The sequence below is a fragment of the Lampetra fluviatilis genome, chromosome 2 (genome assembly GCF_964198595.1).
Source record: "Lampetra fluviatilis chromosome 2, kcLamFluv1.1, whole genome shotgun sequence".
NCBI lineage: Eukaryota > Metazoa > Chordata > Hyperoartia > Petromyzontiformes > Petromyzontidae > Lampetra > Lampetra fluviatilis.
The window spans coordinates 24,549,681-24,574,260 of NC_136276.1; the positions used below are offsets into that span (position 1 = coordinate 24,549,681).

At 50.4% G+C, this 24,580-nt stretch overlaps 1 protein-coding gene across 2 annotated transcripts in view; it reads right to left on the bottom strand.

The window, feature by feature from the left end:
• Positions 1-13,859: 13,859 nt before the first annotated feature.
• LOC144944529 (disks large-associated protein 2-like) overlaps positions 13,860-24,580 on the bottom strand; it is a 51,118-nt gene continuing 40,397 nt past the window's right edge. For both annotated transcript variants that reach the window (XM_078872770.1, XM_078872761.1), the window contains 5 exons: positions 23,007-23,101; positions 21,812-22,332; positions 20,272-20,363; positions 16,735-16,887; positions 13,860-15,037 (listed from right to left, as the gene is read on the bottom strand). In XM_078872770.1, coding sequence (XP_078728896.1) covers positions 14,819-15,037; positions 16,735-16,887; positions 20,272-20,363; positions 21,812-22,332; positions 23,007-23,101 — 1,080 coding nt within the window. In that variant the 3' untranslated portion in view covers positions 13,860-14,818. The remainder of the gene's footprint in view (positions 15,038-16,734; positions 16,888-20,271; positions 20,364-21,811; positions 22,333-23,006; positions 23,102-24,580) is intronic.

The following is a 24,580-nucleotide window of genomic DNA, read 5'->3' on the forward strand; positions in this document are numbered from 1 at the left end:
CAGGCAACTGCTGAAGACCATCATTAGCAGGAAGTGTTACTACCTAGGCCACATTGCCCGAAACGACCACAAATACCAGCTATTAAAGCTAATCCTGGAAGGAAAAATCGAAGGGAAAAAACGACCAGGACGGCCAAAAACGACATGGCTCAGTAACATCAAAACATGGCTACAATTAACAACAGCACAAACTCTACACGCCGTGCTAGACCGGGACCAATATCATCGTGAAGTCGCACACGCCGTTAGGCAGCACTAAAGAAGAAGAGCGCATCAAGTGACTGCAGCCAAGGGGCTTTTACAAACTTTCATAAAGTTTTTTTTGTATTATTCGTAACAAAAGGTTTTGGGGTTAGATCGCGTAAATATAAATGTGTCGTTAACCCACCACCACCCGACACAGCCAACTAGTAAGGTTTGTCACGGAAACAAAACGTACCAATGAGTTACTTGTTCAGCACGCCGCTTGTGTGTTGGGAGCGTAAACCCACCAAAACATTTACAATTGGAGTATCGTGATGTTTCGCTGGTGATTACATCCACCAGAATTATCTGGCGAGTTTGCCATAGTTGGCAAATCAGTGATGCGAACCAGAACGGTGGACGACTTGCCACTCGATACGTTGCATTCCAAGTGTAACAAGATATGTTTAGGACGTTTGGTATTGCCACTTTTTCCCAATCCCAGCCATTATCAATCCATTCCTGCCACGGTGACACCAACATGTAATGGATTGTAATGGTAAAGAAATCATATAATAGATTTCTGTAATAATAGAACTCAGATAGACGAGCAATCTGAGTTTGTTATATTAGGTCTAGCGGTTGAAGTAATCAGTTTATTTAGATTGTACTGGTTGGTAAAGTTTAATGTGGTAGGTTTAGCCAATTCCAATTGAGTTCCCTGAGGTGTTTTAGGAGGAGATCATTTGGATAGATATTGCTCTCCATGGCGCCGATGATGGCAGCCTCGGCCGGTTGGTGCACCCTGTTTTGTCTTGTTTTGTCTGTTAATTCAGTGTTCTGCCAAGTTTTTAGGAGTTCTCTAACAAGAGATGAACTTTTAAACATTAGGGAAACAACCCCTGTGGATCTATTTCCCACTTTTCTGCTTCCAGCGGCAGAATTAGTGGGCATTCTAGTCAAAGCCGCGCTCGGCTTTGCTCAAGCAGCGAAACGCCGCCGAAGGGGTAAACGGGCGGGGACTCTAGTGCGGCTACGCAGACGCGGGATCCGAACAGTGCTTCCAAGCTTTTTCCTCTCCAACGTACGTTCACTGTGCAAAAAAAATGGACGAACTTCAGCTACTGATGGTGAAAAACAGAGACTTTTTTTCATCTTCTGTCTTGTGCTTCACGGAGACATGGCTGTGTGATTTTATCCCGGATACTGCATTACAACTGGCAGGCTTCCAACTCGTAAGATCGGATCGGGACATAGCACTCTCCGGCAAGACGGGGGGCGGTGGTATTTGTTTTTACACGAACAGTGGCTGGTATGTAGATGTAACAGTGATTCTGCAACATTGTTCTCCGGACCTGGAATCATTTTTTTTTATAAACTGTAAACCTTTTTACTCGCCTCGCGAGTTCGCGTCGCTCATTTTGGTCGGAGTTTATTTGCCGCCGGGTCCTCAGGTTAAAAAGGCCCAACGAATGCTCGCCGACCAGATTCTGAGTGTGGAGCGAGAAAATCCGGATTCCCTGGTTATCGTACTCGGCGATTTTAGCAAAGGTAATCTCAGCCACGAACTCCCCAAATACAGACAATTCATCAAATGCCCTACCAGAGAAGGGAACACTCTGGATCACTGCTACACTACAGTCAGTAGAGCCTACCACGCCGTCCCCCGAACAGCACTGGGACACTTTGACCATGCCATGGTCCACCTGATTCCTGCATACAGGCAGAAACTAAAGCTCTGTAAACCTGCTGTGAGGACATCTAAACAGTGGACCAGTGAGGCTATGGAGAATCTGCGGGCGTGCTTGGACTGTACTGACTGGGATATGTTCACGACTGCTACCAATAGCCTGGATGAACTCACAGAGGCTGTGATGTCGTACATCAGCTTCTGTGAGGACTGCTGTATTCCAACACGCACCAGGGTGAACTTCAACAACAACAAGCCCTGGTTCTCAGCAAAGCTCAGAAGGTTGAGGTTGGAGAAGGAGGAAGCGTTTAGGAGTGGGGATAGAGACAGATTCAAAGAGTCGAAGAACAGGTTTAGCAAGGCGGTGAGAGAGGCTAAACGACTGTACTCAGAGAGACTAAAACATCAGTTATCTGCTAACGACTCTGCTTCTGTCTGGAGAGGGCTCAGGCAGATCACCAACTACAAGCCCAGAGCCCCTCACACCACTAACGACTCCCGCCTGGCCAACGACCTGAACGAGTTCTACTGCAGATTTGAAAAACAATTGGACTGTCCTGAACTACCCCATCCCACCCAAGAGGCCTCCCCCCTCCCCCCCACTACAGAGATGACTCTCTCAATTCAGGAGGGAGAGGTTAACAGACTTTTCAAGAGGCAGAGCCCCCGCAAAGCAGCTGGGCCAGACTCTGTCTCTCCAGCGACCCTCAAGCACTGAGCTGACCAGCTGTCTCCTCACTGGAGACATGCCATGTACCAGCCTGTCTCAAGTCCTCCACCATCATCCCTGTGCCCAAAAAGCTAAGGCAGGACTTAATGATTACAAACCCGTCGCCCTAACCTCTGTGGTAATGAAGTCTTTTGAGCGCCTGGTGCTGGCACATCTCAAAGCTATCACAGACCCTCTCCTGGACCCCCTGCAGTTTGCCTACAGAGCCAACAGGTCTGTGGACGACGCAGTTAACATGGCCCTCCACTTCACCCTACAGCACCTGGACTCTCCAGCAACCTACGCCAGGATCCTGTTTGTGGACTTCAGCTCTGCTTTCAACACCAAGCCCTGCCCTGCTTCAGGACAAGCTCTCCCAGCTGAACGTGCCCGACTCCACCTGCAGGTGGATCACAGACTTCCTGTCTGACAGGAAGCAGTGCGTTAGGCTGGGAACACAAGTCTCTGACTTCCGGTCCATCAGCACCGGATCTCCTCAGGGCTGCGTCCTTTCCCCTCTGCTCTTCTCCCTGTACACCAACAGCTGCACCTCCAGTCATCCCTCAGTCAAACTCTTGAAGTTTGCGGACGGCATCACCATCATTGGGCTCATCTCTGGTGGGGATGAGTCTGACTATAGGTGGGAAGCTGACAACCTGGTGACCTGGTGTAGCCAGAACAACTTAGAGCTTAATGCTCTTAAGACAGTAGAGATGGTTGTGGACTTCAGGAAGAATACAGCCCCACTCACCCCCATCACCCTGTACGACTCCCCAGTCAACACTGTGGAGTCCTTCCACTTCCTGGGCACTATCCTCTCCCAGGACCTTAAGTGGGAACTGAACATCAGCTCCCTCATAAAGAGAGCACAACAGAGGATGTACTTCCTACGGCAGCTGAAGAAATTCGACCTGCCAAAGACAATGATGGTGCACTTCTACACAGCCATCATTTCACCTCCTCCATCACCATCTGGTACGCTGCTACCACTGCGAAGGACAAGAGCAGACTGCAGCGTATCATCCTCACTGCTGATAAGGTGATTGGCTGCAATCTGCCTACCCTCGAGGACCTGTACACCTCGAGGACCCTGAGGCGAGCGAGTAAGATTGTGGCCGACTCCTCCCACCCTGGACACTCTCTGTTCCAGCTACTCCCCTCCGGCAGAAGGCTGCGGTCCATCAGGACCAAAACCTCACGCCACAAAAACAGTTTCTTCCCATCCGCTGCTGGCCTCTTCAACAAGGCCAGGGGCTCAAACTGACTTTAACGCTCAAACTGACTTTAACACAATATCTGCACAATGACACCCTGCCATATTTGCACTATGTTACCCTATTTGCATTTTTGTAATTTTATATTGTATATTATAGCTATTGTATATTTTAGATTTTATTTGATTCAATTTTTACATTCTTTAGCTCCTTAGTATTAGTTAGACTTGTACCTTTAGTATAGTTAGACTTGTAAACCACTTATTTAAGATTTAATATTCCTATATGTGGAATGTATGCACCTTCCGGCCAAAGTAAATTCCTTGTCTGTGCGAACTTTCATGGCGAATAAAACCCTAAAACCCTTTCTAATTCTAATAATAAATCGTTCACCTATTTGCAATTGGTGACGTAACTTTATCCAGAGATTAGTTTGTTACATTTGTAGTAAGATGCAGGAGGCTCAGACGTCGTAGTTGGAGGCACACTCATTTATTAACACCAACGTATGTACAGAGACGGGGATACACAATACTTGAAGGGGTATCGGCCCCTTCACCCGTCTAACAGGGAGACCCAATGTCTAACCCGGCTAGCCTACGCCCAGGTCCTCCACTACGGAGCTAGGGGAGGCTATCTATCCCAGCCCTGGTCAAGCTGGGATCCCGGCACCCTGAGTCTCCAGACCAGCTCTTATAAGAACGTCAGTCTGGGCTCTCGGGGCCACGCCACCAGCTTTCCCTGGTCGGTCCTGACAAGGACAGCGAGCCAGGGGAGTTCCGGGGCCTACTCTAGCTGGTCTTCACTCTTCGCTGGTTAAAGCTAACACTCGACCCAGAGCCCTCCGGCTCACCACCTTTTATAGCAATCGGCCCCCGGGGGGGGCCGTGGGGGATGCAGGTGCGGACGTCGGTGTGAGCACCTTCTCTGTGTACGGCCATAACCACGCCCCTTGTGTTTGTTTCCCATCCGTGCCCATACACCTTCACAATTACACCTCTACACATTCGCTCTTTGGTGGTCTATAGAGTAGTGAGAGATGAGGTCCTCGCCCACACAGGGACCGACAGCTGAGCAACCCCCCCCCCCCCCCCCGGATCTGGCCTGCACCACGATACATTAATGACGGTGACTGAAATATACAGCGTGCACATTACATACATACAGGGGCGCCACGATGGCTAGGAGCTGTTAACTACCTTGCCTGGTGTACAGGAGGTCGTGGATTAGATCCCGACCCTGAATTCTGCTGTTTATTTGGAGTTTGCGTGTCTCTCCCCATGGTCGCATTGTCCTCCGGTTTCCCCCCTCCACATTTAGAATCAACACGCGTTTGGAGCATTTGGCTACTGCTATAAATGTCCACGTGATAAGCCACGTTTTTGAGCTATTATTTGTGGCCAGGTCGCTTCTGAAAATAAGCTATGCAGCTCAGTGAGCCTTATCTGGTAAATTAAAATGAATATTTGTACGTATACAAAGTACATAGGGATGCTGCCATACAAGACTTGCAATCTGGAGGTCACCTATTTGACCTCATTACATCTTGCAAGTTTCACACAGCCAATAACTTATCCCGAAAGATTGTCCTTACATCTTACCCTACCTTACTCCCTGATGTTTCATTCCAGTGCCTGTCTTGATAAAACTCACGTTCCTCCTCCATACTGCACACGTGCCGAACACGTTCCAACCTCCCCTTCCTGATTACATCTATTCCGTAATGCCTTCAAACCTCTGTAATGCGAGCAAGGATTGAGGGGGGGCGGAGTCTGGGTCACGTGTGGAGAGGGAGGAGTTAGGGTCACGTGGGGGAGAGGATTTAGGGAGAGAACCGGAAGGGGAACGGGGAGTTGAGACGAAGTGAAACGGGAGGAGGCCACGCTGGGCAGTATGGGGAGAGTGGCGCGGTCGCCACGCGGTGGGAGACGTCGGCACCGTCAGCCATCGGTGTCAGGACGCAGAGGGCTAGCGGGCTGTGGAAGGCTAGCTGCAGAGCGGAGCAGCAGTGAAGCTGCAGAGCGGAGCAGCGGTGTGGCTGCAGGGCGGAGCAGCAGTGAGGCTGCAGAACGGAGCAGCAGAGTGGCTGTGGAGTGATCGTCGGGGGAGACGCGGGCCTGAGCGAGGACGCCGTGTGAACGAGATTCTACGAACCCAAATAAAGGACAACGGAGATCGACACTGAGAAAGAGTCCTTTATTACACCTCTTCCCACTTTCTAGTTGCTGCCACACAATCCTTAGCCGTAATCCACACTCATGCACCTCCATTGAAAGCCACGACGTGCCTTCTCAAGCTGCCCTCTATGATTCCCCGCTTCCTTACATGACACAGATGTTACCCCTGCCTCCTGACACTAACCTTCCCCTTCTAAAGTAATTTACGCGGTTCCTGAGAACGAACCAAATAAATAGATAAATAATCAATGCTTCCAAGTGACGTCTTTCTAGCTCAAATTAATGTTTGGAGTTGCCCATCTCTCTGTTGGCAGCTCACAATCCCATGGCTGGGAATGGTCGTCCCAACGGTTGTTCCCCCCATTGCTAGAGTGCGTCAAATGCCAATCAAGCTCTGTTGTAACGGCTTTCATAACCACCCAAATGACCCAGTGATTTAGCCGACCTTGGCCAGTGTTAAAGGTACAGATGGTCAGTAATGAACATCAGCATGATGACTGTAAGTGGCACTCAGTTCCTCTGTATCCTGTTAACACGTTGCTGTATACTCACAGGACGGAGCCCTCTGGTCAATGTGAACATTCCCTTTACACAAGGCCACCCGCCTCTGTTGTAGCAGTCGTTCTACATCATCTTCTTCCCAAATCTAACAATGTGGCCAGATGTGGAAACCGTACTATTTAGGACCTCCAATTAGCACGGTTGGCTACGTACGGTGCGAAAGAAGTCCAACGTACATAGATGTATTGCGAATTGAGCGGGGCAAGGACCGTGCTTTATAACTAAACTATAAACGAAACTATGTTCTGAACATGGGACCGATGTTTTCAACATTCTTATTTTTTCATAAACTATGTTTTGTTATTTTACCAGGTAAGGCTCACTGAGCTATGTAGATATTTTTTCGAAGTGACCTGGCTATCACAAATGATAGCTCAGCGAAGTGGCTTATCACGTAGATATTTATAGCAGCAGCCAAATATTCCAGACGCAGGTAAGTTCAAAAATACCACGGGTCCATCCAAACAAAGTGTTTAAGATCGTGGCATGTGGATATTTACGTCCGAGATAAAAAAAAAATCCTTTGGAATCTTTCTCCAGCAGAGAGATTGCAATGGGAGACTTTTGTCAACAGCACTTCCCGGCATCGACACGCTCCCCGCTGCACTGTGGGAACCGCGCATTCCTCATTCGGTCACTCTGACAAGAAGGTGGGATTATAAAACATTGGTTTAACTTAAATTTTGACTTAAAACTTTAGTGACTGCAGGAATTCATATTAAATGGTTCATTCGTTAAAGTCACGTAGATAGAAAAAAGAATAACAGTAAAATAATAAAAATAAATATGAAACTAAAGTGAATTAAATGTTTAAAAAACATCACGATGTTTCGATCGCGACACAGTCGGGCGTCATCAGGAACAGGGAGGTTAGCCTCTGAGGACAATCTGTTGATAAAGGTTTAGAGATGGGCAGGGCAGCTAATGTTAATGTAGAAGGCTCCGACCCCGTCAGTAGGTCTACACCAATCAAAAGATTGCACCTCACTCCACACACACTGCTGACGGTGGAGGTGGACAATAAAACATAAATCAAGTCATGACCCAAAGTGGTTGATGACATCTTACCAATGATTGCCGAGTTTAAAACCGTCGTCTCAATTTAAATTGTGTCTGTGTCCGTATATATGGATGGCTTCGTGAACGAATCTTTGTTAATAGCCTGTCGGCTAACAAAGTACCATCGTCTTAGAGAAATCAATTTCATGTGAGCCAGCCACACTAAAATAATGATCAGCCACGGCAGAAGGATTGGTCCTGCCGTGTTTAAGATCTGCCTTATGTTCACGAACACGGTCCAAACCATGTCGTTTGGTTTCCCCAACGTAACTGCTGCCGCAGATACAGCTTAGTTTGTAGACGCCGGGATATTGCATGTCAGGAATCTTGTCCTTCACAGATGGGATCAAGTTAAGAATGTTATGCACTGTGTTGAATCGGACCTAAGATCTTGTGTTTGTTCAAGATTTTGGAAATATTGTTGGTTATCCCTGCTATGTAAGGTAAGATGATGGTTTTTATTGGATCTTCAGATGGCTCCTTTCTCACGGTTGGGGTGATGGCTTTGTGGCTTGTGTAGTCAGAATATCCATTCGCCTTGAGAGCCTGGTGTACGTGTTTGAGTTCACTGGTCAGGTGTTCATGGTCGGAGATACATTGAGCTCTATGGTGTAGCGTTTTGATGAGGGAATTCTGCTGGGATGGATGGTGGTTGGAATCAGGTTTTAGGTAGGCGTCAGAATGGGTTACTTTCCTGGAGACAGAGTGGCTCATTGAGCCATCTGGTCTCAATTAGCCATAATGCAGCCCCCCTTCTAGAATGACTCGGGAACAAACAAACAAAAAAGAATAAAATCCACTTCCTCTGTTTCTGACTTGGCATAATATTGTTGAACGTCATCATCAGCAGCATCAGCCATGCTCAATCCACTGCCGGATGAAGACCTCGTCAATGCGTTGCCATCTGTCACGGTCCTGCGGTGGCAGTGTGCTGGGCGCAGTGTGCACGGCGAAGGAGGCGGCACGCTCCCTGGTGCTGGTGGTAAATGCCAGAAGTGCCGTCCAGTGACTGCTGCCAGTATGCATGTACTGTGTGCATGTTGAACCTCTTTCGCACTGTACGTAGCCAACCGTGCTAATCGGAGGTGCGAGGAAAGGACAACAAACTAAAACACAAAAAGCAGTTCTCAAGAAATGTGTTTTCAATCGAGGTGATTTAAAAGTGCATAGCTCCAGTGGCTTCCGAATATCGGAAGAGCGTTCCAGACGGCTTCAGAAGCGCATCTGAAAGCGTGCGACGTGGTGACCGGCGTCTTTGTTCGATGGTCAGCCAACATCTGTTGCTGCGAGGTTCACCGTAGTTCGCGTGATGGTTTAAGCTCCTTGACGAAATCAGCAAGGGATTGTAGTTCATTTGTGGCAAGCGCTCTGTTGTGTATAATGAGCCCGACCCTATAATGCAAATCGTTCGGCAACCGGAAGCACAATGGAGCTCGGCGAGCACCGGGCAGACGTGTCGGGTCTTGCGACGCGTGCCAGGGAATGGGACAGTCGTTACCGGCGCGCGCTCCTCGGATGTGCGGCAAGGGGGGTGGGGGCACGTCCCACCCTGGGCGTGCGCAGATGCCGCGCTCGGCCACGCAGGCACAAAGCGACGATTCTAATCGGCGCGAGTGGGTGGGGGGTGCCCCATTAAGCTGCCCCCCCCAACCCCCCCAGAGGTGTGAACGGCAGTAAAACGCAAATCACCACGTCCAATCACGCGGCGCGTGCTGGGCACGATCGTGACCGTGGGCCGCACCGCCTCCGTATTCCAGCAGCGGTGCCAATCTCCACAAGGCTGGCCACTGACCACCCGAGATCTTGGCGCAGTGAGGACCCGAGCGAGCAAACTAAGCAGCACGCCTCTCTCACTTCCTGCGTTGTTATTCTGACTTCGTGACAACTCTCGTCCTGACGAGTTCTGATGCAGTCCCAAACGAAACGTCGTAACCCAGCCCCGTAAGATTTAGTCGTGGGAATTGGCCCTTTGACTTTGCCGGGGAGCTGAAACATTCACAATTGGTGCGGCAATGTATTTGTTTTGGTTACCTCGGGGTGGTTGAGGGTCTTGACACAGATTAGGCCGGATCATCAACTCGGCCCAAACCAAGCGTGAACTTACGGGACACCCATTGAGCCACAGGGCGACTTCCTCAAAATACGCCAAATGCACTCCACCGAGACAACGCGCGCACTGTATGGTGGGTGGTGTGCACGGCGCAAATTACCTTGGGAAGTTAGAGAATGGGACGTGGCCTCCTCCTCCTGCTGCTGCCGTGTGACAATCAAAGCCCCCAGTCAAGGTCTGCACCACCCCACGCGCTCCGTGGAGCGACGAGCAGCCAATGAGCAGCCAACGAGCAGACAAAGTGCAGGCAAAGATCAGTCGAGGAGCGGCCAAGGAGCAGTGAAGCGCAGCAGTGAAGCGTCCCAAACCCCGCGTGGTCACGGACCTCGCAGGAACGCGACGCGGGGCGAATCGCAGTGCTCATGCTCGTGGCCCTTACTTTGGGACCGCACTTCTTAACGCTACGGGGAGTTGTGAACTAGAGGTCACCGGTTCGACCTCCCGTCGCGTCAGTCAACTGTCTTATATCATCCCGCCTCTGGTCCGTGCGCTTGTTAAATCTATAGATTGAAAACTCGTTTCTTTAGAACTTATTTTTTTCCTGTTTCGTTTGGTTGTCCCCCGCACCTCCGATGAGCACGGTTGGCTATGTGCGGTGCGAGAGAATCTCAACAATACGTACATTGTACATGCAGTGTAAATGGGTACAACCGTAGCTCGTCGTGGTTGTGGTTGAACGTCTGATCAGTGTGGCATAATGACGGTAGGGCAGAGGAGTCGTCTCCACGTTGGCCACTCTCCAGAGGAGCGAGGGGATGGCGCAGGGCTCGGCGGGACCGCGTGGCTCCCTCCATTACCGACGCCGGATGCTCACCGACCGCGCTGGCAGAACGCGCCCACCTCACCCACCTCACCCACCCCACAACAACCGTCATTCGCCACTCAGTGGCGGTGACGTCACCACGACGCTTGTGCCAGGCTATGTGCACGTTGCGGCCACGTGAAGTGTTGAACGCCCGCTGGCAGGAGATTACGGGGCAGACCCAGCAGGTGCCACGGGTCGACTGACTGAGATGACTGGCTGATGCACCACCTGTGCCCCTTACTGTGCTTTATCCACCCGGCGCGCCGCTCGTTGTTGTGAGCGTCGCTCCTCCGCCCTCCGTTGTTGTTGGAGGGCGACTGCCTCCAACTGCCCAGTAGCATCCTTCACGAGCCTCCTCCACAGTGGCCAATCTTGACACCGCTGGTACCAGTCATCGGCAAGTCCACTCAGCTCCACATCCTCCCTCCTGTACCATATCACTCCATCTCTTCTCTAGCCCGTGCCGCGCCAGTTTAGCCTCCTCTATCCGGCCGAACAAAAGCTGTTTAGGCATGCGGTGGCTGGGCATGCAGGCTACATGACCCAGCCAATGCAGCCTTGCCTGCCGGAGGAGCTCACCGATGGGATTTAATCCAACCTAGTTAAACCCAGAATGGATCGTAGGCAGGCCAGCCTAAATGTTTCTAACCGGCGAAGATGTTCCATTAGGGGGGTCAACGTTTCGCAAGCATAGAGAAGGGAGGTAATTACTGTGGCCGAGAAGACCTGAAGCTTCGTGCGGAGCAACAGACCAGGTAGCTTCCACACAGCGTTACGCAACAGATGAAAATATAATGTCGCTCGACTGATTCGGTGACCTCTGCTGTCAAACCTGATCCGGTCATGTGCACACTGCCCAGGTATGGGAAACTCGCCACTCTCTCTACAACTGCCCTATCACCAATTGGGAGTTGTGGGGGTGGAGTGTCTGATGGTACAAAATACCCAGGCAGGTGCTTAGTTTTGGTGGGGCTGATGGTAAGTCCCCACCTCCAGGTTCAGCAGCAGCGCCTCCAACTGCTGCTCACTCCTCTGAGTTAGCAGCAATTACCAGATCATTGGCATACATAACATGTTCTTGGTTCTTTCGGTAAAGTCACGTAGATAGGTTCAAATAAAATAACAAAAAACTACGACGTTTGGATCGCAACACAAGCAATCGTTATCAGGAGAAAAAAAGAGCAGGAAAGCTGCTGAGGCAGAGTCGAAAATAACTACTAACATCGGAAGGTAGGATGGAATCATCACAGCGAGTTATAACTTAAACTGGTGATTGCTCAGTTTGTATCCATCTTCTCGGTTGTAATTGTGTCTGTGTCCATATATATATGGATGGCTTCATGAACGAATCTTTGTTGGTAGCCAGTGGGCTTGCAAAGTGCCTGGCCCATGCCTTCCAATCACTCCAGACCAGGTGCTAGCATCATGACCAACTTGGGCATTGAAGTCACCCAACAAGATGACTATCCCGAGGGGCCACTTTTAACCGGCAGCTGTGACAGGTCATAGAAGGCATACGACTGATCGGCCTTGCCTGCATCCCTCCACGGATGTTCGTCTTTGGTGAGGGAATATGAAACCACGACCACCACTCCTCGCCTCTGGTTGATGGGAAGGTGAGCCCAAAGTAGCCTGGGGTTTACAGCTTCCCACACCTCACTGCCATGCTTCCACGCTCCCTTAATTATTTTGTTCAGAAGAAGAGCCACTCCCTGTTGTTTGGCAGTCTCCTGCCCCGAGTAGAGGACTGTCGACCCCTCATGGTGGCAGGAGCCAGAGCCGGTCCACCGGACCTCCTGAATACCACAGAGATCCAGGCAGTACTGGTCCAGCTGCCGACAGAAGAGTGACAGCCTCTCCTCCGCAGTGAGCGTTCGAACATTCCACATGGCCATCCATCGTGGCTTTGTTGTTTCTGGAGGAGCCCTGAGGGTTCTCTTGGCTCCGCCAAATAGGGTTTGGCAAGGAGACGTCATCGACGCCCGTCTCCCCGGGGCCACCGGCACAAGCTTAATAAATGTTTTACCTCATAGTTTAGTGGTAGTTAATTGAAGGTGGAGGGGTTACCAACCGCTCGCACCCGTCCAGAGCCCCCATTTGGCCGCTGTGGTGGTCACAAACGCCATGAAGGGACAGGCCAATCAGAATTGTCCCTCCTCCCACGGCACTGCCCACCACAACGTTGCCGTCCAGCACCACAAGGAGGTAGGGAGTTGTTTTGCGGGACCCTCACCCACCCCACTTCACCTCACCCACCCCACATCACCCACCCCTCCTCACCTCACCCCACCTCACCAACCCCAACTCACCTCACCCACCTCACCTCACCCACCCCACCTCACCTCAACCACCTTACCCACCCCACCTCACCCACCTCACCTACCCCACCCCACCTCACCCACCTTCACCCCACTTCAACCACCCCACCCCACTTCACCTACCCCACTTCAACTACCACACCTCACCCACCCCACCCCACCTTACCCACCCCACCTCACCCACCTCACCCGACCTCACCCACCCCACCGCACCCACCACACCGCATCCACCCCACCACACCGCATCCACCCCACCTCGCCCACCCACCGCACCCACCCCACCCACACATGCGAGCACACGCGGCGCTCCTCCAGCCACGGGTTTCGTTGTTTTATTCACCGTTCAGTAAAATAGTAAATCTGCTGGTCTGACTGCACTAGCGACATCCGTGCGTAGGGGCTGCTTGATGCGCAGGACGGATCGAGCGTGGAAGCTCGCGCCCCCGTGGATGTTCGCGATTTTCCTCTGCGACGGTGATTTTTTTGTTGTCGTTTCAGAAACCCGCATTAATGAGATGCCATTGACTTAGAGTAGACAGGTAAGGAATACGGTCTTTAGTTGCTACTGAATACATGTGCAGGGATACATCTTTGACGATGAAAGTTCGGTTATAATAAAATAGAATGTGTTAACCTTCATTATTTTAAGGGATAAATATTGGAAAACCGTTCAAACACTCGCCGATTACAAACCATGCACCAGGCCACCGAGCACGCAATCGGCCAGCAGTGGCGGCTGTCGGTGAAACGACCTTGACAGCGATTTGGGAATCAATTTGAGACGTGCCAATGACTGGCAACCTACACACAATTCAGGCACATCGTGACGACACCAGACAGTCCACGAATACCATATTCAGTACTTTCTCTGAAAATGTTTTTATTTAAGTGCCCATATTTGATCTATCAAACTGATATTAAAGTAAAAACTACTTTACCATCGTATTATAATTAGTTATCCATCGGAATACTATTAAAACACTTTTTATATATATTAATTACTATACACCATTGTTACCCAACAAATTAAGCAAGCAAGTGATTGGTAGACTTTGTGTATAGGCGTTCTATATATAAGGAACATAGACGGTTACAGAAATATATTTGTAAATGCAATTTTAATGTGCGATTGAAAGAAGTGTGTCTCGTGTGGTTTATCGGGGGTTTGCGATATAAACGCGTGGATGCAATGTGAGGGGGACGTTAACAAAGCTATAACCACAGCCCCGATTGGGCCTCGCGGTGATGGCATCTGTATATACCTGATAATAGGGAAGGGGTTAAGTGAGGATTCCAATTGATAACCCTTTGCTCGTCCTTCACCAGAACGGGGTTAAGCACGAATTGTGGCATTTTTTTTAAGTGACAACAACGATGCACAACAACACAAAAAAGAAGCAAAACGTGAAATGAGACCTCGAGGACGCGTCGCCCACGTTGAGCGGGACGCGAGAGTCACGCCGCTGGTAAGCCGCGTGGAGGTGACACGAGATGGGACCACCCCCCCCACCTTCTCCCGTGGTGGCCGTGGCAATAACTGCCATTCGCCAAAAGTAACGAGAATGCACGACTCGGGAATTGCCCGGTGATGCGAGCGAGCAGCCGCCAGCCCCAATGCCGCTCGCCAGATATCTCTGGGGGTCACTTTCCTGGACCGCCGACGCTTGACACTACGGGCGGCCGCGGAGCAGCATCGTTCATCGACAGCCCCTCTTTTTAAAATGCACACTCAATGGCCGAGGCTGTAGCCCTTATAGCTTTAGGCTGACATACGCACCCCCCACCACCAGATATCACAGTCACGTAACGGGGAGTGTTTTTTGTTGTTGTTCCACGTACCGTACACACTGCGTGCGCGCGCGGCGGCGGTGTTAAAGGAGGAGGCTGTGTACACACGACGCGACGGCGCACCCCTCTATACAATTACAAAAACGGCAGCACCACCCCAACTCGAGGAAGGAGAGGAGGAGTGGGAGAGCTCCGTCGCGCGAGTCAGAGGCGAGTCTGTGCTTCAGGGATGTAGATCTCGATACTGTCGGCGCTCTCCGTGGCCGAGTTCTGTCGCATCGATGCGGCCCTCTTGGCCGCCAGGAGCCGCTTGCGCGCCTCCACGCGCTGCCGGTCCGCCGCCTCGGCCGACTTCTGGCGGTAGAGGGTGGAGCGCCCGCGGCTCGGCTTGCGCGACATGGGGGGCGGCAGCTGCTGCTCCTCCTGTAGGACAGCAGCAAAAAAAACACGATGATGACACTGCCGCCACCGCCACCGCAGAACACGGGCAACAGCAACATCGTTAGTCCAGGCAAGAAATTGGGGTGAGAAAATAGTATGATGTACATCCGTGTGTGCGCGTGTGTGTGTTGAACTTCTTTCACACTGTACATAGCCAACCACGCTAATCGGGAGGTGCGGGGGTGGGGGTCAACAAACTAAACACAAAAAGCAGTTCTGAAGAGAGGCGGTTTCAGTGTAGATGATTTACAAGTGCATAGCTCCCAGTGGACCCCTAACATCGGAGGGAAAAGCATTCCAGACGGCCGCAGAAGCGCATCTGAAAGCGCCACGCGATGCAGTGACCACCGCCTTTGTTTGATGGTCAGCGCCAAGAGCCGTGTTGCCCCTTTTGATTAACGTTTTTGCCGGTTCTCGAAGCGGGACGATTCCCCGACTTCAACACAAACTCGGTCACGAAGCTCGGGGCCGCTCTCCCATTGAATAGTTCATCAACAAAGTGCGAGGAGAGCGCCTCCCCTCCCCACGTTACGGGCTGACAGGTGACCCTGCGCTCTCGCGTACATTTATTTTCGACAGTCCTTGTGATGCGTTGACAAAGTGCAACTTCAGGCGAACCTTGCATCTCGACGTCGTTGAGCTAGATAAATAAATAGATGCAGAAAAAAACGCCCTCGCCACGTGCCACATTCTGGATTCGCAAAGTTTTTCATATTCGCGAGTTACAAAATGTTGACAAGTTCCCGATTCGCGACCCCGCCGGACTCCAGCATCCGCGAGTTGCACTTAGTGCCTGCAGACCACCCACACCGGGGAGGTTCACGCAGAATGCCCCTTACTGTACATGTGACTACTGTACATGTTGCTACTGTCCATGTTCCTACTGTACATGTTACTACTGTATATTTTCCTACTGAACGCCGCTTCGGCTGTCCGCGAAGCCCTCAGTCTCGCAGTCATCCCTCTCCGAATTCGCCATTGTGCATTTAAACTTTTGGACGAGGGGACTCAAAGTCAACTCGTCTATCCACGTTGGTATTGATGAGTCGACTGCGTTACAAAGAACGCGAATGCATTCAGGGAAAGTGTTTGCGGGTTGCGCGCTCCCCCACAGTGCTGAAGTGATAACTGCGGAGTTGTTTACCAATCGCCTGCGTCCTCCTGAATTCCTCACCACCACCTCTCCATCGCCGTCAAATCATCCTCATCCGTTACAAAAAATATATATATCTGTTTTTATTACTATTTATGTATTGTAGTCATTGTTATTAAGCATTTACCATTTCCCCACCTGTGTTCACTCGTACCAGGGATGTAACCACATTTTTTCCCTATTGCAAACGAGGGTTCCTGCACTCGTGAATTCTGCATCCGTGAGCGTTTTCGAGAACGTAGCCCTCGCGGATAGAAAAGAAGCGTTCACTGTCATGTGCGTTAACGTTGAAACAAATGTCTACAGACTTTGTAAAGATGTGTTCACCTTTCTACACGTGTGTGTGTGTGTGTGCTTATTGCCATTTTTAAGGATGGCATCTTCATTATTCTATCTTCCTGGCATAAGAAGAAGCGAGTTTCATTGATCATCATCCACTTAAAAGGCAACACGTGAAACGCTGGCAGGGAATGACAGCGTCTGAGCAGGTGAGCCATGACGTACAGACGTGGTTCTGCGAGGCTACCTGGACTTCCTCCGCGTCGGCTTCCTTCCACTGGTTGACCTTCAGCTGCTGTAGCTCCCCGAACTTCATGCCAACGTCCTCAATGGCCAGCTGCAGCATGTCCCAGAAGCCGGCCAGGTCTTGCGACGTGGGGTGTGGGTCTGCCGTAGGGTTCTGTAAAAAAAAAAAATCTGTTAAATTATTGCGACGGATACTTTGCCGCGGTGATGTTGCTAAGCTGCCCCTCACTCAGCGTGGGCGAGCGGCTCGTCACTGTGTCCTAACTCTCACTCGTATATCTTCTCATCACATCTACTGTATGTTTCTTCTGAATGCATCTCCTATCTCTGATCAATCTCTTCCGGCACTACCACAAAGGAACTTCCTCCCCCTGCCATCCATGCTGCTGGCTCCCTGCCCTGTTCTAGTGCAGTCTCAAGGACCTCCTCTCTGTCTACTCAGTTTTCTTTACCTCAAAATGTGAAATAAATTAACATTCCCGCTGGTCTAGCCGCGATGCTCCCACGCTTTTTGTAGAGCGGCTTGAGATGGAGTGGTTCCAAACTCCACGTTGTGATCGTAATCGAACGGTCGCTGTCGCTGCATCCAATGCTGGTGCCGTCGGGTGCACCGGTTGCAGCCCACGCACCAAACACCGGCAAAGCGGACAAAGCGACGCCGCAGGACAATCGCATTGAGTTAGGCAGCAGCCGCTGACTGCAGAAGGTGAGTGCAGCAGCAGCGGTCTATCACGGTCCTCCGTGCGACAGGGCCACGAGTCGAGAGTAATAATACTCTGTTGCGTGAGATTGCACTATAACTGTGTACGCTAATGAAAAATATAAGAACATGCTTTACCCTTTCTGGTGTAGGCCAATCAGTTGCAAAGACAATGCCATGTATAATTATCAAAGCATGTTCAACGCAAGTATATAAGGTTCATGCAGCCTTGATTTCTTGCCAAAGGTGTCTAAGTTGGTGTTTGAACAACTTAAAACCTCCTGTTTTATTGCCAGAAAGGGTAAAACCTATTCTTATTTTTCATAAAACTAAATTTGTGTCAAGATGTTCAAACACCAAATATATCCCTTTTGCAAGGCATCAAGTCTGCATTAACCATATGTACTTGTGGAAAAGCATGCTCTGATAATACATGCCCTGATAATAGATGCTCTGATAATACATGCCCTGATAATACATGCTCTGATCATACATGCTCTGATAATACATGCCCTGATAAAACATTATCTGATAATACATGCCCTGATAATACATGCTCTGATAATACATGCTCTGATAATACATGCTCTGATAATACATGCTCTGATAATACATGCTCTGATAATACATGCTCTGATAATACATGCCCTGATAATACATGCCCTGATAATACATGCCCTGATAATACATGCTCTGATAATACATGCTATGATCATACATGCTCTGATAATACATGCTCTGATAATACATGCTCTGATAATACATGCCCTGATAATACATGCTCTGATAATACATGCCCTGATAATACGTACCCTGATAATACATGCCCTGATAATACATGCCCTGATAATACATGCTCTGATAATACATGCTCTGATAATACATGCTATGATCATACATGCTCTGATAATACATGCTCTGATAATACATGCTCTGATAATACATGCCCTGATAATACATGCCCTGATAATACATGCTCTGATAATACATGCCCTGATAATACGTACCCTGATAATACATGCCCTGATAATACATGCTCTGATCATACATGCTCTGATCATACATGCCCTGATAATACATGCCCTGATAATACATTCTCTGATAATACATGCTCTGATAATACATGCTCTGATCATACATGCTCTGATAATACATGCCCTGATAATACATGCTCTGATAATACATGCTCTGATAATACATGCTCTGATAATACATCCTCTGATAATACATGCCCTGATAATACATGCTCTGATAATACATGCTCTGATAATGCATGCCCTAATAATACATGCCCTGATAATACATGCTCTGATAATACATGCCCTGATAATACATGCTCTGATAATAGATGCATTCACTTTGAAACTGATTGGCCTACACCAGGCTGTCTGGTGGTTTTAATGCCAGAAGGGGTAAAGCCTATTCTTAAATATTTTTCATCATTTCGACACTGGAAAAAAGGTCCCATAGAATGTGTACGCTGCTTACTGCAGAGTGCATTGCACATTAAATAGAATGTTTACTGCAGCGTTAGCTTGGATTCGGCAAAAATGCTCGCGCTCAATCCGAAAATCGCAAAAAATGTCAAAGTGTGATGTTACTCATTCCCTGCTTGGACACCTACAGGAATTAATTCCCACTTCAAAATCCTCCGACTCACCCTTTGGGAATAGGCGTACAACAAGCTGTTTATTTTGTCATTCCTATGTAGCAATGGTAAACGAGAGCAGATTCAGAAGTTTTATCAATTATGGGGAGAATGGGTAGGAATCCATTGGATGTCATCTGGAGAACGCGTTCAATATAGAGCAGTTCCTTTGATGTTCAGAAGTGTCCGTTACGTGGGCAGGTGTTCGGTGAGATGTTTAAAAGTTCAATTGATGTAGAGACACATGTTAATCCTGCGCACCCTCGCCCAATCCTTTTAGGGGGCAAACGGGACATTTGTCCAAGGCCCAAAACTTGAAGGACCCCACAAGAAAATAATACATATAAACACACATTAAGAAAATACTGTTTATCGTTTGGAACCGAGTATGCATCCTGGTGTGGCTGTATGTGTGTGTGGAGAGCGGTAGTGTAGCGGTTAACGCGCTGCGTAACACGCTGCGCTACGAACCCGGTGACCCGAGTTTGATTCGCGCTCACGGCCAACACCAGTGACGATTATCTGAACCAGTATAGGCCTCTCCTAGATTGACTCAGCCTCGAATGAGTACTTGGTGTGGTGTATAAACATGACCACTGGGGAGACAAAGGCGGCCGGGCGTGGTGCTGGCTACCCACCCCCTCGTGTGCCATTCTTGCCTTCGTAGGTGCCACTCGCTAACAGCACTTGCCCTAATAGTCTGTGTGTAAGGCTAGAGGGGGGATATTTTTTTGGAGGGGGGTAGGCTGGAGTGGGGGAGCTCAATCCAGCCCTGTAGCGCCACGGTGGCGAGACGTTAACTACATCGCCTGGTATACAGGAGGTCGTGAGTTCGATCCAGACCCTGACGCCTGCTACTGTATATTTGGAGTTTGCGTGTCTCTCTCCCCGTGATCACGTGGATTTTTCTCAGGGTCCTCCGAGTTTTCCCTCCACATTTAAAATCAACATCACGCGTTTAGAGCATTCGACTGCTTAAATTTCCACGCGATAAGCCACTTGTTGAGCTATCATTTGTGGCCAGGTCGCTTCTGTAATATAGCTAGAGAACTCATTGGGCCTTACCTGGTAAAATAAAAATCGCATGCCTCGTACACTGTACAATGTGTTTTTAACATGACACATGCGCTGCGGCACGTGGCACGTTAGCCGTGGCGTTTCCACGCCTCCAGTCGAGACCTGGCACTCACCAGGTTCTCATGGCACAGTCCCTGGAATTGCTGAAATTTTTGGCACATGAGCAGTCGCGCACTTCCCACTGCACTGCGGATCTTCCCCAAGACTGCAGGAAAGCACGCACCACAGCACACACAACACACACAGCACACCCAACCAACACCCTTGTCATGTGCACGGTACAGCCCTCTAGGTCGACGCAGGTCGATGCAGAAACTGGGATGATCACTCGTGTTAACCGTAGAAAGGTTGGTATGCACTAGATGGATACCACAATGTATGTTAAACGTAGCCAACCGTGCTCATTGGAGGTGTAGGGGAAGGTCGACAAACTAAACACAAAAAGCAGTACGGAAGAAATAAGTTTTCAATCGAGATTATTTAAAAGTTCATAGCTCAAGCAACTTCCTAATATCGGAAGGAAGAGCGTTCCAGACGGCCGCAGATGCGCATCTGAAAGCGTGCGATGCGGTGACCGTCTTTGTTCGATGACCAACTAATAGCTACTATGAGGATGACCGGAGTTCACGTGATAGTTTATGCTCCTTGACGAGATCAGCAAGGAATTGTGGCTCATTTGTTGCAAGCACTTTGTTGTGTGTAGTGAGTGCGACCTTGCAACGTGTTCGTTCGGCAACCCGGAAGCCAATGTAGCTCTGGGAGCAACTGGACGGACACAGTCGGGTCTTGCAGTACCCGTCACGACACGTGCCAAATAAATTTGGACACCCTGCAGCTTGCTAACGTTTTCTTTTGCCAGACGTCCTGTAGAGGAGTGAGTTGGCAAATATCGAGCCTTGCCGCAATAATCGAGCCATGTCATCATCGTCATTCAGTGTGACCCACGGAATTCACTATCCATCAGTAACGAGAGGCTTCCCCATCCACCTACCCGACTACACGGACAAGAGGAAGATGCGCGGATTGCGTGGAATTTGTGATTCATAGGACACTAGATAAGAGTATCGTGACAATAAATATAACCATCATCCCATCGTGGACTCGTTGAAGGCTGCCAGATGAAAACGGTAATTAAATGAGCCAGCCTCACATAGCCCAGGCGATAAAGCCTCAAGGGCCCACCCTTGCTGCTACGAGTCGTCAGAAGAGTCGGGGTTCATCGTGTGGCAGCCTGACACAAGCTTCTGTCTCAGACTTGTAAACTGCGAGGAGGCAGTAAAAACTAGGCACATGCTGGGATTCGATCAAGCCACAAGGGAGGTCATTCACACAGCCACACACAAACACAATAAACGTGCAGGGTATCCATTCGCGAGCGTGAAGACAAGGGTGTTTAGTCGTCCTGGAACTGTGTCGGGATGTTACAAGTTTAACTTGATTCTGTGTAACGAGGCAATGACTCTAGAGACGGGGGGATGCAGTCTCACTTGCAGGCGTGACCTGGGTCACAACAACAATGACAAAAACAAAAACAAGAATGGTAAGCACGAAAATGAAAGCGAGAACAAAAATCAGAAAAAAATGGCAACCAAATAGAAATCTGCGCAAAAGCAACCTGCGGCTCCGGGAGGACCAGGGAACGGAGTAACTCACTGTCCTCGGGCAGGTCGTTCTCCTCGGCGTCGTTCTCCATCTGCTGGCACCAGCTCTCCATGCGCTCACGCTCGGCCTGCAGCAGCTTGAGGAACCAGGTGCCGTCGCGGCGCCCTGCGCTGGCCCGCGGCGCCGCCAGCAGCAGCATAAGCGGCTCCCGGCTGGCGGCGGCGGCGGCGCTGCGCGAGTCCCCCACGCTCGACATGCGCACCTCAGGGGGCGGCGGGGGCGGTGCTCCCCCCGGCCGGCCGCCGGGGCACCCCGGCAGGCGCCAGGGATCGAACTCGGGTGGGGAGTCGTCGCTCTGCACGTTCTCCTGGCGGCGCATCTCGGCGCGCCGAGCGTAGCGCATGAACGCGTCCGTCTCCGAGGAGCGCCGCCGCAGCGGCCCCCCGCGGCAGGAGCCGTCCTTGTCGCGCGCGATGCCGCCGCCGCCCTCGTCCACCGCGTAGTAGCCCTCCGGCTCCAGGTCGGCCTGCACACTCGCCGACACGCTGTTGGAGCGGCCCAGGCGGCCCAAGCTGCCCCATGCGCACAGACAAGTCGTGTTCAGCTTCTGGCGATGGTTCTGCAAAGTTGTTCATTTGTGATTCTTCGAGACGCGGTTGCCGTTCATTTGTAATTGTTTTAGTAATTTATTCGATGTCTTTTCCAACCGTGGCCAGTGAGTTTGAGGTCACAGAGAGGCAGGGGTTTGGCTCAAGGGGGTAGGGGTTAACCACAGGGGGTAGGGGTTGACCCCAAGGGGTAGGGATTGACCGCAGGGGACAGGGGTTGACCCCAGAGTGCAGGGGTGGACCCCAGGGGGCAGCGGTTGACCATAGAAGGCTGGGGTTGGCCCCAGAGGGCAGGGGTTGACCCCAGGGGGTAGGGGTTGACCCCAGGGGGCAGGGGTTGACCCTAGGGGGCAGAAGTGTTACTCTAGGGGGCAGGGGTCGACCCCAGGGGGCAGAAGTTGACCATCAGGGGCAGGGGATGGCCCAGGAGGCAGGGGTTGACCTTAGGGAACAGGGGTTAACTTGGCAATTTAGTAGCAGGGGCCCTACGTAGAAGGGGTAAGACTTGTGAAAGCTGGTCATGAATAAGAGCAACCGCCGATGGACATTTTTAAACACCGCGGAGCGCAACGCCTTGTCCAGCGAGATAGCGCCCCTAGTCGTCCCCAGACTGGTTCCCCCCATCACCTGACACTTACCGTCGCTCCTCCTCCACCTGAATGCCAATTGATTGAAAGCGACTCAAGATCTTAGTCTCCTTCTCTGCTTCTGGTACTTGCTCCGGGCCGTCCACCTGCCCAGAGGAACACACATCCCTCACTGGACACTGTACGTGCAGCAGCAGCATTCATTACAAATGTCAGAATGAGAATATGTAGTTATATTGGAGGAATCCTTCGAGCTATGAAGCTGTTTTTTCACAGATATCCAGCCGGGGCTGGTCAGAACGTTACAACAAGAAACTACAAAAACCACGATAGGAGTGCAAAGTATAGGAAAGATAAACAAATAACTTTTAAAAAATACAATAACCGTGCACAAACAACGTGCGGCAGAACTAAACTCTTTTTATTTTACCAGGTAAGGCCCATTGAGCTATTTAGAATAATCTAAATAACGGAAGTTTCTAACCTGACAAGCAATGCACTCGTGCGGAACTTCACGCTCTCGAGAGTTTAAACACCCTCTCCCGAAGGAGCGTGCCTCCCTGTGTCTCCCCGTGTCTCTGCCTCCTTGCGTCTCCGTTGAACCAAAGCAAATGTTTCATGGCTAAGTGGAGTAAATTTGCGGACAGCACTAAGTTCCCCATGATGTTTGCGCCCCCCGCCCCCCCACATCGCCCGTGGCTGAGAGGAGTTACACCGCACCAGTAAGATGACCGATGTGTTCCAATAAGAACACAAGGTGGCACAAGTTAAAACAGACGATCGGCTGGGAGCTTGCACACGACTGTGCCCCAGGCGCAATCGTTTTACTTATTTACACTTGGCAACCCGGCTTCACACAGGAGGGCGACAGTGGCAGAAGCGTCATTGGAAGAAGAAAAAGGAGAATTGTTTGACTGTATGTTATGCAAAGCCGGTGGCGAGGGAGCTCCTCTACACCAAACCGTAGACCGCCACTGTCCAGCGACTGAGCCATGGGTGCTGACAGGGGGCGCGGGTCATTTGTGCTCGGTAAAAATCTTCCACGTACTTACTGAGGGCCGCAACCTCTGAGTTTCACTCAGATCGTCCAGCAAAGTGGCCAACGTGTTCGTCGGCGATCGGGTGGCAGGCATTGATTATTACCGGATCTGCTACCTGTGTTGTGTTTAATTTAATTGCATAATGCGCAGTTTTATTAATAGACCGAGGCCAATTAGCAAATATGTCTGGGTTTGGTCAGTGGGAGAGATGGAAACTCCATGCTCATGCCTGCATCCCAATCCATACGCTGCGCTGCTCACCACGCCAACAACCATGCCCACGAAGGAAACTTAACCCTTTCCCGTTCCGTTGATGTACATGTACGTCATTATGAAATAAAATAACATTATTGGAACGTCTTCAGGTCGGAAGACGTACCGAGGCTCCCACAAGGCCATGCGTGTGGGCGCGTGGCACAGATTGGTGCCAGCTATTGTAGAGTGCGGGGGTGGTGTCGCTACGGTTCACTGCGGTTAGTAACGACGTCTTTGAAAACGGCGCTATGCCCCTCTAAATAAAATGAACGCTCACCGCTTGCGCGTTCCGAGATTCGGCGGTGAACAGGACACCACCCTGCAACTTGC